A 14,517-nucleotide genomic window follows, 5' to 3' on the forward strand; every position below is an offset into this window, starting at 1 on the left:
AATTGTCTAAAGAACTTTTTTTCAAATTGGCTTAAACTGTCTTTATATACCAATACATAATTAAAATGTAAGTACTTTGAAAAAGAGAGTATAAAAATTGAGTGACTATAGTGTATTTAATCTTCAAAAAACATTGCTCATTAATTCCTACCGGGACGAAACAAGTGATTGGCTTGCGCGACTGTCACTCTCCGTCGCCATGACTACCGCCGCTATTACTGGCTCTGCCCACGTGCGCGTACTCGCGCACCCGTTTTTAGGTGGGACTGAATGGAATTAATGAGCTTTGTTTATTGAAGATTAAATACACTAGAGTCACTCAGTTTTTTATACTCTCTATTTCAGAGTACTTGCATTTTAATTATGTATTGGTATATAAAGACAGTTTAAACAAATTTGAATAAAAGTTTTTTTTAGACAATTCTGACCCTACCCTACCTTTAAAGGCAGGGTAGGTAGGATTTATATAAAAACTTTTTTCCAAATTTGTTTAAACTGTTAGTATATACCAATACATAATTAAAATGTAAGTACTCTGAAATAGAGAGTATAAAAAACTGAGTGACTCTAGTGTATTAAAACCGAGTGTCTGTAGTCCTCTCAGGGCTGCAATAAACAAGGGGGTAATCCATCCGCCGGAAACTGAAGCCTCCGCGGGCGCCGCCATTGTAGCAGAACTTCACCTGCTGTTAGCATTCCATTGACTCCCATTCATTTTTGCGTCACTTTGACAGCGAATAACTTCACATCTGAGGCGTCCAAAGACTCCATTTGTCCATTATTTATTTCTAAAGAAACTCGACAATGTATAAAAGGCTCCGTTACCTTGTACCTTACGTTATGGCCCCGTAGAAGCCGTTTTTGTAAAAATAGGCTAACGATTGCGTCATAACTCGCGCGACTCTCTGTCGCACTGTAGAGAAATTACCGTATAGACCGGGGGAGAAGCTCGCAGGCAATCGGGGGGACGTGGAGGCATAAAGTCCGATAAAGTGAAGGGAGAAGCCCACAGAGAGTGATAAAGTTGCTCCTGCTGCTAGCTCATGGACAGCTAATGCTCACGCTCTCCGTCTCTGCGAGATTCGGAAGGGAATGATTCAGATTTCTCTCCGCACAGCTACTAGAAGACTGACAGCTGTCAGACACGTTGCTCACGTGTTCAAGCTCAGTTTGAGCCTGCGCAGTTCGCCTGGCGATCAGGAAGTGAGTGCTTCAAATGGGCTTCACTTTTCTCCGTTGAAGTCTATGGGGTCGCTGTGTCCATCTTATATACTGTCTATGGCAATAAACACAGCTACTTATTTCCATTCGGGACGAATGAAATGATTGGCTGGGCAACTGTCACTCTCCCTCGCTACCATGGCTACCACCCCTGCCGCTACAGGATCTGCCCACGTGCGCGCACCCGTTTGACTCGAGGAGGGGAAGAGGCACGAAAGCTAGGAATAATCACAATGATGGCAGAGAAAGAGCAGTCAAAACTCCCAGTACCTGCATACACAGTCAGCGAAGGCAAAAAAAGGAAGACCGTATTCGCCCTCGACCCCGGACCTGTCCTTGAGCGACGATACGGTACTTGTCTCCGGAGTGTAGTCCTCATCAGAGCCAACAGTGCTTTCATCGTGGAAGCTCTTACATGCAAAACACCGTAGGCTAGGCTATATGTTATGAATCTTACACGAAATGCACATTCATCACAGTGTTACTGATGGTAATGTATGGGATTAATATCCTGCCATGATTCAAAACTGAAAATAAAGTTCTGAAAGGTTGAAACTAAGTGTTCGAAAACTCAAAATCTTAAAAAAAAAAGTTTTGCAAGATCGAAAAATAAGATTTGCAAGCTTGCAAAATGTAAAAAAATAAGAATATCTCTGCAAACATTATGTTGTTTTTGAGATTTCCTTCTTCAGAACTGCAAAACATTTTTTATGATGTTGCGCAATTTTTTTTCCAGAGTTTCAAATTTGTCAGTGTTCTCCCACTGTATAGTTTGTTTTCCAGATTTGAAACCTTGAAACCCGTGATCTGAAAACTGGTGTGCGAATAGGTGAAAAAAAGTTTTGAAACTCTGAAAACTGAGGTTCGAAAGGGCGAAACTTATTACATTAAATTTGCACTCCTATTGCAGACTATTTTTTCAGAGCTGAGTTTACAACACCCACTTTGCGGAGATACGCGCACACAGTTGCGAGCTTGCGACTCGCGTGATTGTTGGCAGTGTTGTCACGCAGCTCTGCTCTGAAACTCAGACTGAGCGAAAATGAAGCTTCGCAACCTCGCAACTTAAAAAAAAAGCCTTTCTGCTCTTGGCCAATGCTTTGCTGTCTGCTGACGTACAGTCCAATCACAAGTCGTATTTACTGGAAAGGTGGCTTCTGCACTGGTTCTTTGCATGCGTCCGGCAGATTGACCGTGACGATTGCTTCTGTAAAGAGTGCAAATCCTTCCTCTCATTACCATGATGTACCTTTTTCTAGTATGATTTATCATGATTTACCATGACTTACCATGTTCCAGTATGATTTACCATGAATCTAGCATGATTTACCATAGTTTACCATGATATACCAAGTTCTAGTATGATTCAGCATGCTTTACCCTGTTCTAGCATGGTTTACAACAATTGAACACATTCTAGTATAATTTAATATGATTCTAGCATGATTTACCAGGATTCTAGCATGATTTACCTTATTTACTATGATTTACCATGTTTCTAGCGTTATTTACCATGATTTACCACGTTGTTAGCAATTATGTGATGCATCAGAACAAATGAAGTGATAAACTCTGACAAAATATGATTGTGTTATAATAGTAATTGTTATGTAAGGAATTTTTAGTGTCTAAATATATGAATGCAAAAGCACATGTGAAAAGACTATTAAATTGTAGATTGTCCAGCAGAGGGCAGTAGAAGACCACTTATTGGCTCACTTTCATTTTACAAGTCTTGATTTTTACCAGTATTTTAAGTGGTCTTCTACTGCCCCCTGCTGTCTCTTCATCATACTACTCCCTAATATTGTTATATAATTCATATTTAGACTTTATAAAATCATTATTTTAACATTTACAATCACATTTTGTCAAAATTCATCTATTGGAGTATTACTATTGACAATTGTCACATTGAGAAATGGGAATCCTGAAAATGAAAGTAAAAAAAAATCCATTTAAGAGCAGCAGGATTATATTTGTAATCTTTTTATCAGCTTTCAGCATTGGCTAATAAACAAATGATTAAAGCTATATATTTGTTATTATGACATACGTGTAATATGTGTGTAAGCATGAATAATGGAGTTAACATGGAGAAACCGGTTTGCTTTAGTGCAAAAAAAAAAAAACTGGTGAAAATCAAGACTTGTAACATGCTGAATCATACTAGAACTTGGTATATCATGGTAAACTATGGTAAATCATGCTAGATTCATGGTAAATCATACTGGAACATGGTAAGTCATGGTAAATCATGGTGAATCATATACTAGAACATAGTAAATTATTATACATCATCCTAGAACAGGGTAAATCATGGTAAACTTTGATAAATAATGGTAAACTATGGTAAATCATGCTAAATGTATGGTCAACTGTGGTAATTTGTACTAGAACGTGGTAAATCATGGTAAACCATCCTAGTACATGGTAAATCATACTAATCATGGTAAATCATACTGGAACATGGTAAGTCATGGTAAATCATGATAAATCATACTAGAAAAAGGTACATCATGGTAATGAGAGGAAGGATTTGCACTCTTTACAGAAGCAATCGTCACGGTCAATCTGCCGGACGCATGCAAAGAACCAGTGCAGAAGCCACCTTTCCAGTAAATACGACTTGTGATTGGACTGTACGTCAGCAGACAGCAAAGCATTGGCCAAGAGCAGAAAGGCTTTTTTTTTAAGTTGCGAGGTTGCGAAGCTTCATTTTCGCTCAGTCTGAGTTTCAGAGCAGAGCTGCGTGACAACGCTGCCAACAATCACGCGAGTCGCAAGCTCACAACTGTGTGCGCGTATCTCCGCAAAGTGGGTGTTGTAAACTCAGCTCTGAAAAAATAGTCTGCAATAGGAGTGCAAATTTAATGTAATGTAATAAGTTTCGCCCTTTCGAACCTCAGTTTTCAGAGTTTCAAAACTTTTTTTCACCTATTCGCACACCAGTTTTCAGATCACGGGTTTCAAGGTTTTAAATCTGGAAAACAAACTATACAGTGGGAGAACACTGACAAATTTGAAACTCTGGAAAAAAAATTGCACAACATCCTAAAAAATGTTTTGCAGTTCTGAAGAAGGAAATCTCAAAAACAACATAATGTTTGCAGAGATATTTTTTATTTTTTTTACATTTTGCAAGCTTGCAAATCTTATTTTTCGATCTTGCAAAACTTTTTTTTTTAAGATTTTGAGTTTTCGAACACTTAGATTCAACCTTTCAGAACTTTATTTTCAGTTTTGAATCATGGCAGGATATTAATCCCATAGTAATGGGAAAACGTGTATCAATGGAACCTGTTTTTAGCTTTGCCTTATGTTACTAGCTCGTTACCGAATCAAACTCCATATATTTTAAACTTTACTTGTATCGATATGCTAGCTTGATATGAGTACTAACAGCCATGTTAGTTGTTTATATTCATAATGATAAAGTTAGGTATTTTATTACACTGCGTCCTCTTCCAGCTGAGCGGTCGGCATCGTGCGTTCATGTGTTTTGGTGGCGTGGCTTTGAAAGGAGCCCAGAAGGGAGGGGTTGGGAGTGAATGGAATAAGTAGCTGTGTTTATTGCAGCCCTGAGAGGACTACAGACACTCGATTTATATACTCTCTTTTTCAGAATACTTACATTTTAATTATGTATTGGTATATAAAGACAGTTTAAACAAATTTGGGAAAACGTTTTTTTTTTATAAAAATTCTACCTACCCTGCCTTTAAGGTTATCTGTGCATATTGAGCTGAAATCGGCTTTAAGGTTACAAAAACCAAAACCTGATATGGCTCCTGGCCCTGTAGCCCATAAGACTGGTTGCCCTGAAGCTAAGCAGGGCTGAGCCTGGTTAGTCCCTGGATGGGAGACCTTCTGGGAAAACCAGGTTGCTTCTGGAAGAGGAGTTAGTTAGGCCAGCAGGGGGCGCTCACCCTGTGGTTTGTGTGGGTCCTAACGCCCCAGTGTAGTGACGGAGACACTATACTGTCAAAAAGCACCGTCCTTCGGATGAGACGTTAAAAAAAGGTCCTGACTCTGTGGTCATTAAAAATCTCAGGATGTCCTTCGAATCATCCCCATATACTGATTGGCTTCATCACTGTCTCCTCTCCACCAGTAAGCTGGTGTGTGGTGGGTGTTCTGGCGCAATATGGCTGCCGTCGCATCATCCAAGTGGATGCTGCACATTGGTGGTGGTTGAGGAGATTCCCCCCTTCCATATGTGAAGCGCTTTGATGGACCCAGAAAAGCGCTATATATAAATGTAACAAATTATTATTATTAAACCTTCCCCTGCCATATTCTTAAACCAAAATCTCTCAAACTGGCCAATGAACGCAGAGTGAGTTCTCAAGCACTGGGATGTCTGCTGAACCTCAAGGCTATGCCAGTCTGTCTGTTTTTTTGGGGTTTTTTTAATTTTTTTTTATTGTATTGTATTTTCTCTTGGTATAACATTACTAAATGAATGATAAATGTTGTTGTGTGGAATTACAAGAAATGTTTGCTTACCAGATAACAATCGTAATGGTATAATCTAATTTTCCATCTCTCAACCTTATTTTTGCCTATAGGGAGCAAAACAGCAGCAACAAGAATATAGTTAAACAATAGACAGTACAAAATATGACAAAACAGCACATATAAGGTAGATGTACATTAGAAGTACATTAATTATTTATGCAACTTGTGAGTGTGAAAAACCTACGTGTGCTGACTTTAGACCTGAATGGACTGAATCAGACAGTAAATTGGGGCGGAGTGGGGGGGGGGGGGATTCACTTCTTTGAACATAAACGTGGGAGCAAAGGTGTTCCAAGAAAGACCTCGATGAAGAGGATGTGACAAATCTGTGATCATGGACCCCAATTTTACCATCATTATATTCTCTTATTATGCTACAAAGACCCTTTTAGCCAGTATCATTTGTTTGATTAAGAATACAAATCCTTATACTCCTGCATAAAAGCCCAGTGCAAAGAAAAATAGACCAGAAGAGGAGGCGAAGCATGGCTCAATATCATGTTCAGCTTGCTTTCCTTGAAAAACAATGACATTTTCTTTAAATGTCACTGACATGGCTCTCTTCATACATTTACCAACATCTATTTAGCTCTAAAGGGCACAAACGAGAATGAATCTCCTATATGAAAATAGGTCATATTTAAGATCAGGTTATGCGTCCTCGAGCGTTAATATGATGGTATCTGGAACATTTATGTGGTCTTTTATTAACTAAAACTAAAGCCATATAAAAACATTATTTGAAATCAAATAAACCAGACTCTTTAACTGTTTTTAACTGTTCGTTTTAGAAACCAGTTTTATTTTTTTATTTTTCTAGTTTGAATGTCTATAGTTTTTTTATTATGGTTTAGCTATTATAGTACTTCAACTTAAACTAAATTTAAAATAAGAAATGGAACTAGCTGTAATAAGTTTTTTTTTTTTTTTTTTTTTATTCAGTTAATCCCAAATTCTCATTTTGCCCCATGTACTGCTCTAACACCCTCTAGTGGACAAAATGATCAACTCTCCCAAAAGTGATATGTGCTCATTAAAAATAAAACTGGCTAAATGGTAGGTTGTGTAAGTATGAGAGTAAACATAAAAAAATGATTGTAGATTTTATGGTTGAATAGTTCATAACCATAATCATTTGAAAATATTGAACTGGGCAAGTCAGTTGTACTGTCTTTAAAGGCTCTGGGAAATAAAGCACATGCACTGCTGCTTAAACTACTTAAAGTATTTTAAAGAAAAGGCGATTTGTGCGAGAGAAATGTCTCAAGCGGCTTTAATTCAGAAAGAACATTTAGTCTTTCTGGATCTCTATGTTTGTGTGTGGATACTGGGCAAGGGTCATCGAACTAACAAATAATGTGAAGAGAATTAAATACACCCACATACATTTTAGACTTTATGCAAAAACCTTTTTAAAGTCAGTCTTTCTGGGTTTGATAACTGTGTTTTAGCAAACACACTTAACACAAACATAATTTTATTCATTCCCAGGCTCAAAATAGCCAAAATAGAGTAAATGTGATTAAATTGCTGAATGATGTAGAAATTGCAAGTGAACAACGCATCAAATTTCTTATTTCTTATTATATTATGCGACAGCTGTCAGAGGGTTTTAATATCGTGAAATTGTGTAATATGGGTAATGTCAGAAGGGCCTTACCTATCCTTTAAACCTATCCTTGTTAAACCTATCCTTTATGAAATAGTGCCTCTAGGGTGCCATCAAATCTGCACAGTGATTCGCAATAGCTTGCAAAAATATGAAATCAAGAAACAATTGCTCTCACATGACGAAGCCATTCCACTTCAAGAACAAAAACACTCGATGATAGAACAAAAATGAGCCACACACACAGCCAAAAAGTTATTTTGCAAGAGACCTTAACTCCGAAACCTTGCTGTAATTCCAAAGTAGCAGTTACAAAAACATCCACCTCTGTAGAGACTGAATATACTGTTGTATGTAATTACAACATATCAGTAAAACCCTCAAAGATGTTCTGTCCGTTAAATATTACATGTCCCCAGGACACGAAAGCTGTTTTGTGCTCCATGAGTCGGAGAGAGGTGCAAGTCAGGGGGGATTTGATTAAGACACGAGTGGACTCCTGAGCAAAGGTTATATTCCTCCCCACAGCTACACGTTCTGACAGGTGTGCAATGACGAACAGGAATTTAGATGGCTGAGAATTAGAGTACCAGTCTATTATGAGGATTGTAAGAAATAATGTCCAGGCAGTCGTGATGTTGTATGGTTGATGGTTGTCTTTATTGCAAAGTGTGACAAAGTATACTTTGGTTTTATACAATCCTATCCGTAATGTGTCTGTTTTAATTGATTCTCGTCACCAGTGTATCACAATTATTTTACAATTATTTAATTTAAAAAGATGTGATTAACCCTTAAATGCTTGAATGTTTTGCCAATCATTACAATTAATTACATTCTGGTCTTTAGCAACCCAAATCTATATCTAACACAGGTAGATGGATCTCTACCTATTGCGATTAATATACAACGCTCTTAGCAATTGCAGAAGAATAAAATAAAGCATATTTTGTTACCTTTTGGAGCTTGGACGGGTTCAGTTTGAGCAGATGTTTTATACCATCATCATCATAACCGTCCTCGTCAGAGCTCATTTCCCAGTACATTCAGCATCTGGCTCATATTCGTGATCTCAAACATATTCTCAAAACTATCATTTTCAACATCTTCAAATCAATGTTTTTATCGCTGACAGCTTCTTCACCAGATCCAAGTGACAGTGACACTAATATTGTGTGTACTTGCTCTGCAGTAAATCGCTGAGCCATTTCAAGTTTTGCTGATATTTTTCCTATTCTTTTGTTTTCTGCCTGTGGTAACTATGAGTGAAATGTCACTTTATGATTGTGTATCAGACATTGCCACCTTGTGGAATAAAGGTGAATTGCATTTATTCAGTCATCAAAGATGAAATTAAACAATTAAATTGAATTAATTAATAAATACATTTAAATAAGTTAAAAACAATTAAATTAATACAATTATTTAATTATACAATTCAATTATTGTTGTGCAATAAAAATATACTTGCACTGTAACACACCTCAAAACTTTAATGGGAAAATGCAGTTTTTTATACTTTTATTATTTTTCTTCTTGTTATATTGTTTATAATGAATTGATTGAGGAATACTAAGAAGGTTGATGTCAAGCTTTAAATAATGAATGAGGAGGAGGGTAGTGAATGACGTCCCAAGTCACTAAAGACCCACGGTATGCGTTTAAAGGCAGTGTAACAAAGGCTTTTTCTTGTTACAGTAATGAGAATAAAACTGCATTTTGGCGGTAAAATAAAAACTGCATTGTAGGGATAAAATTAGCTTAAAGGCACAGTATGTAAGTTTTGCTGCTAGAGGTCGCTTATTCAAAACAACAAAGGTGTAGCTTGATGAAGCCGTAAATGAGCATGGTCGTCTTCACCTCCACAGCCGATGGAAAGCAGACTGACGGGACTGGGGCAGTGCCCAGGATGAGCAAATGTATTCTAGTTTTATTGACGTTACTGTGGTATGAAGCAGGGCCGGGCTGAGAGCCTGCATAGGACATTTTACATCTTTGTTTTAAATGTTGGCCGCTGCATGCCGCTCTTTTGCTTTGTTGTTTATTACGATTAAAGTTACAAACTTAACTTGAAGTTTGTTACAGTTGCGTTTGATCACTTAAATCCACATTATTTTATTTCATTCCAATGAAACAGCCGCAATGCTGGAGGTCACTTTATTAGACTAATTAAAATTGTGGGGTAACGCAGCAGTTTTACTTGGTCAAAACAATCATACTAAAAAAACGTTTGAGCGTGTGAAAGTTATGTTATAAAGTTACTTGCGTATGAGACGCACGCATACGCTGCTGCTGTTGGTTATTGCTGTTGAGCAAGTAAGTCATGCTGCGGTTGTACAATATAGCGTACATGAATTACCCGTAGCAGATCTATACAGGTGGAGCTGGAGAAGGTAGATGTTTCTGAAGGCGTGCTGCACTGCTGCTAAGGCAATGCTACCCAAGTATTTGAAGGTTGAGCAGCGATCTTATTGGCTACTGATCCAATCAGCTGCGCCCTATAGATAATGATGTGATTATGAACCGATAAGTTAAAGGACCTATTAGCCTGCGCCATCTAGAGGACAAACATTACTCGCGGACAAACACTAGAGGACAAACATTACTTGTTTTCTATCTATCCAAATAGTTCTATATAATAAAACACATAATATATTAAAGCCTCTTTCTTTGGTATTTACATGGTTTCTACTGAAGTAAAACCGGAAATGACGTTAACACGGATATGACGTCATTGACAGGCTACATAATGACACGGTGACTTTACAATGGTTAAAATAGCTGATTTATCTGGATTAATTAATTGTTGGAAACATTTGTGATAATGTAAATTTAATCCAAAAATCTTATATTTTGCCCTTAATTGTCCTGAACAATTTTAAAATTAACAATCCTAATAATAGACATTATTTTTCGTAATGAAAAATATGATTTAGCCCATTATTATTTTTGGGGTAAAATGTGACCTGGAAACCTCATCGTGCTTCGCACACCCACCTGTTAAGCTGGTGTGCCAAAAACTATGGATTTTTATTCCACAGGCAATGTGAACGCTCAGACTTGAGTTTAAGCATCATTAGTATTTTTTAACCCTGACCTTGCTGTACCTCTAGTTAGTAACATATTCAGTTTAAATATTCAAATGTTGCCGAGGCTGGTTTGTCCTTGATGGATTTATACAGTGGAGAGGTACTAAAAGATAATAAAAAATGTCTAAAAAACAAATTCACTTCTCAAAACAAAGCTCCATTCATTCTGACTGAATCACTGTTAAGTTTAATGGTCAGGTTCATTTATTCACTTCAATTTAACACGCTACATCTCTCCTGTCAATAATTTGGCAGATGAACTGATACATTTAGCTTATGTTTTCTTCCTGTTTTTTTCCTGATAAGGCACCAATCAGAGTCAGTATTGATAAATGATTATCTGCTGGACTGTGAACTGTGCACCATGTGAAACAGTCTGGTCTATAACTTGTCATGAAGTCATTGAAGCAGGTGATGAGGTGTGAAAAAAATCAATCAATATCCTGTGGGAATATGACTCATCACATGGACCCACACTAAAAAACACAGGAATATTTGCTCAAACTTAATTTATTCACTTAAAATAGGCTACTGTATCTCTTAATGTGTAGGCTCAATGTGTCTCTCCTCAAGGTTTCACAAGTAAAAGCTTTTGTCAGTAAAATAAATACCATACAATTACCTGGATACTGCTGCACAGTTATGCAAGGACATATTTCTATCAACAGCTGTGCATGCATAAACAAATCTGAAAAATCAAGCTATTACAAAATCACTTCCATGCAAGAGCTCAAAACACATTTTATCCCTCTGATATATAAATGATCAAATCGCAAAAAAAAAAAAAATTGTTACAAAAAATAACTTGTTTGTGTGTGTTTCCAGTGCACTGCATGCTATGTAATTTTTTTTCTGTGTAAAAATGCACTGGGCTGATTAATTTGACTGTTTTAGTGTTAGTCAGAATGAATCCGATGTCGTGTGATTGTCTTTTCTTCCCTATTGTGACGTATATCCGAGTGAAATGGCTTCTCTAACTTGATTTTGTCCATCGGGAATTGATTGTATTTTTGCTAAGTGATCTCATGTGAGTGACAGGTTGTCTTGTCCTCACACCGAAAAACACATCATCAGAGAAGAGACTTGAAGTTACAAGAACTGCAACCTTTAGAAACTCCTCTCGTTCCTTTATGTTTCCTATACAGTTAAAAGTAGTGTGTTATTTTACAACGGACTGATTCCTAAACGCGCTTCGGGACTCTCTAGGTACTTGGTGCTTTCATTAGCCATTTTCAATGTATATTGTCATTATTAATAACACACACACAATTACATATAAATATGAAGTGTATTAGAGGGTTAATATAACACATAAACATTAATACGCCAGTTCTTGTGTGTTTGTCCTGAAATATAGCTTTGGAAAATAAATGAATGATTGGTCATTTGGATCAAAGAACGCACATACCTGCCTGTTGCCATGCACTATGAATGTGTGTCTGTACCCACATCTTTCATTTAAAGTCTTAAGCAATCACACAAAGAGCAGGCGGAGGCTGCATCTGCTGACGTACAGCCAGTGGCTGTGAGAGAGTCGGTTTGCTCCGAGCCGCTGAATCACAGAGCATCTCTTCAGGAGCATCTCCAACAAACAAGCAGCAGAGGATTTTCGAAGAAACTGCAACATCTGATTCTTCAACTACATCTGCGGCTCTCAGCTTCTTTTATTGTTATTCTTCCCATCATCTGAACCAGTTTTGTTCTTTATTAGCCTTTTCTTTTACTGCTTCAAATTTTAGTTTCCTCTCTAATTTCCATCTCTCATCTGTTGTCTGTTCTTCGCAGTCTCTTTATCTTCACAAATCATGATGAACGACTCAAACCTGCAGTTTATTAAAGGGCAGAAACCTGCAAACAGCACGTCTTTGCCTCCTAATGGCAGTACTGTGTATCCTCCAGCAGGGGCGCTGTGCGAGCAGGTCCAGATCCAGGCGGTGGTTTTTCTCACCTTGGGTATTGTGAGTCTCCTGGAGAACATCCTCGTCATCTCGGCTGTGGTCAAAAACAAAAACCTTCACTCTCCAATGTACTTTTTCCTGTGCAGCCTGGCTGCTGCGGACATGTTGGTAAGTGTATCGAACTCTCTGGAGACCATTTTCATCGCAGTACTAAACAGTCGCCTTTTGGTGGCCAGTGACTATTTTGTGCGTTTGATGGACAATGTGTTTGACTCAATGATCTGCATTTCTCTTGTGGCATCCATCTGCAACCTTCTGGCCATTGCCGTCGACCGCTACGTCACGATTTTCTACGCCTTACGCTACCACAGCATAGTGACCGTACGCAAAGCGCTGGTCGCCATCAGCGCGATCTGGCTGGTGTGTGTGGTTTGTGGGATCGTCTTTATAGTGTACTCGGAGAGCAAGACCGTGATCGTGTGTCTAATCACAATGTTCTTTGCCATGCTGGTTCTCATGGCAACTCTCTACGTACACATGTTTCTTCTCGCCAGACTTCATGTCCAGAGAATCGCAGCATTGCCCCCAGCAGCAGCTGCCGCTGGCAACCCGGCCCCACGTCAACACAGCTGCATGAAGGGAGCCGTGACCATCTCCATCCTCCTCGGAGTGTTTGTGTGTTGCTGGGCGCCCTTTTTCCTACACCTCATTCTGCTGGTGTCCTGTCCGCACCATCCGATCTGCCTCTGCTACATGTCTCACTTCACCACGTACCTGGTCCTCATTATGTGCAACTCTGTGATTGACCCCCTCATCTACGCCTGCCGCAGCCTGGAAATGAGGAAGACCTTTAAGGAGATACTCTGCTGTTTTGGCTACCAGTCTCCAATTTAGACATCAGCGAAGATTGTCTGATTTGAAACAAAGACTGGATGTGTCAAGATGTGTTGTTTACCTTGTAAGATGCCAAAAGCTTGGTGGTCAGAATCATTTTGCACATCCTGAGATTAGGGTATGAAAGGAAAGCTTTAAACCTGGAAGGTTCAGGTGCTGTAAGAACATCAGAGAGCTTGAGGGTAGATTGAATGTCTTGCTGAAAAGAGCAGATCAATTATTTGTTACACTCTTAGAAGAAAAGATTATATGGAATCTTAAAGGGTTCTGTTGGGCACTTTATATATAAGGGTTCCCATCATGGGATCATTTGATGGATTTAATTTTAATTTGTTATTTTTCATTTTAATTCTATAAATTCTATAAATGGCTACAGTACACTCTAAAAAATGCTGGGTTGTTTTAACCCAATGGTGGGTCAAATATGGACAAACCCAGCCATTGGGTTAAATTTTTAAATTGCATTTTTGATCCAACATTTGGGTTTGTCCATATTTGACCCAAAATGGGGTTAAAACAACCCAGCATTTTTTAGTGTATATACATAACTATAAATAAATACTTCATGTCACATCATGTGAGACTACATGTTCTTTCATTAAAGCCAAGGCACTCTCATATCAATACATGCATTTTTTGCGTTTTGGCACATTTTTGGGGCGAATTTGTATGATCTTGAACCTTTTACTTAATTTTTCCTATAAATCAAAAGATTTTGTACTAATCAAATAGTCAAGAATTCGCCAAAAAATTAAATAGTAATGTGTTCTCATGAGAACGGGTTGTTGAAGCACAAGATGCCCTTTGGATCATCTCAATTTATGCTGGATAACATGATCCTTTTTTAACAAACTTGTGGCGTTCATGCAGCTTGAGTGCAAAAGAAGGACAAACCAAATAAAAAAAATTATAATAAAGATTTAGAATAACCTTTTCTCAAGTGGTATCGCACTTTTAGACCCGACAGTATGTTTAAAATGTGTAAATAGTATATTTTAGGTGTCTGTGACAATGTTTGGACCATTCTGTCTGATAACGGTGTGTAAATGGCAATGCTTGTGTTCAAAGTTGCTGAAGTGAAATCTTAACAGTCCTGTGGTGGAACTTGCTTTTGGGACATTAAATAAATCAGGGCACATCCTAAACGTATGACTAGATCTGTGCATCTTTGAGGTGTCCAACGTTGTTGCTTATAGTTGTCAGAATCAGACTTGGACTTTCTCCCATCAGCATCAATATGCAGTCAAACTCAGCCCAACTGCTGCAGTCAGCTTGTGTGGATCAA

General features: G+C 38.0%; 1 protein-coding gene across 1 annotated transcript in view; it reads left to right on the plus strand.

Annotated features, from left to right (window-relative positions):
* The window catches only part of mc3r (melanocortin 3 receptor), a 17,182-nt gene extending 3,055 nt beyond the window's left edge, over positions 1 to 14,127 (plus strand). Inside the window, exon 2 of the mRNA XM_079638848.1 lies at positions 12,226 to 14,127. Coding sequence (XP_079494974.1) covers positions 12,246 to 13,232 — 987 coding nt within the window. The 5' untranslated portion in view covers positions 12,226 to 12,245 and the 3' untranslated portion in view covers positions 13,233 to 14,127. The remainder of the gene's footprint in view (positions 1 to 12,225) is intronic.
* Positions 14,128 to 14,517: the final 390 nt, after the last annotated feature.

The sequence above is a fragment of the Phoxinus phoxinus genome, assembly GCF_949152265.1.
Source record: "Phoxinus phoxinus genome assembly, chromosome: 15".
Lineage (NCBI taxonomy): Eukaryota > Metazoa > Chordata > Actinopteri > Cypriniformes > Leuciscidae > Phoxinus > Phoxinus phoxinus.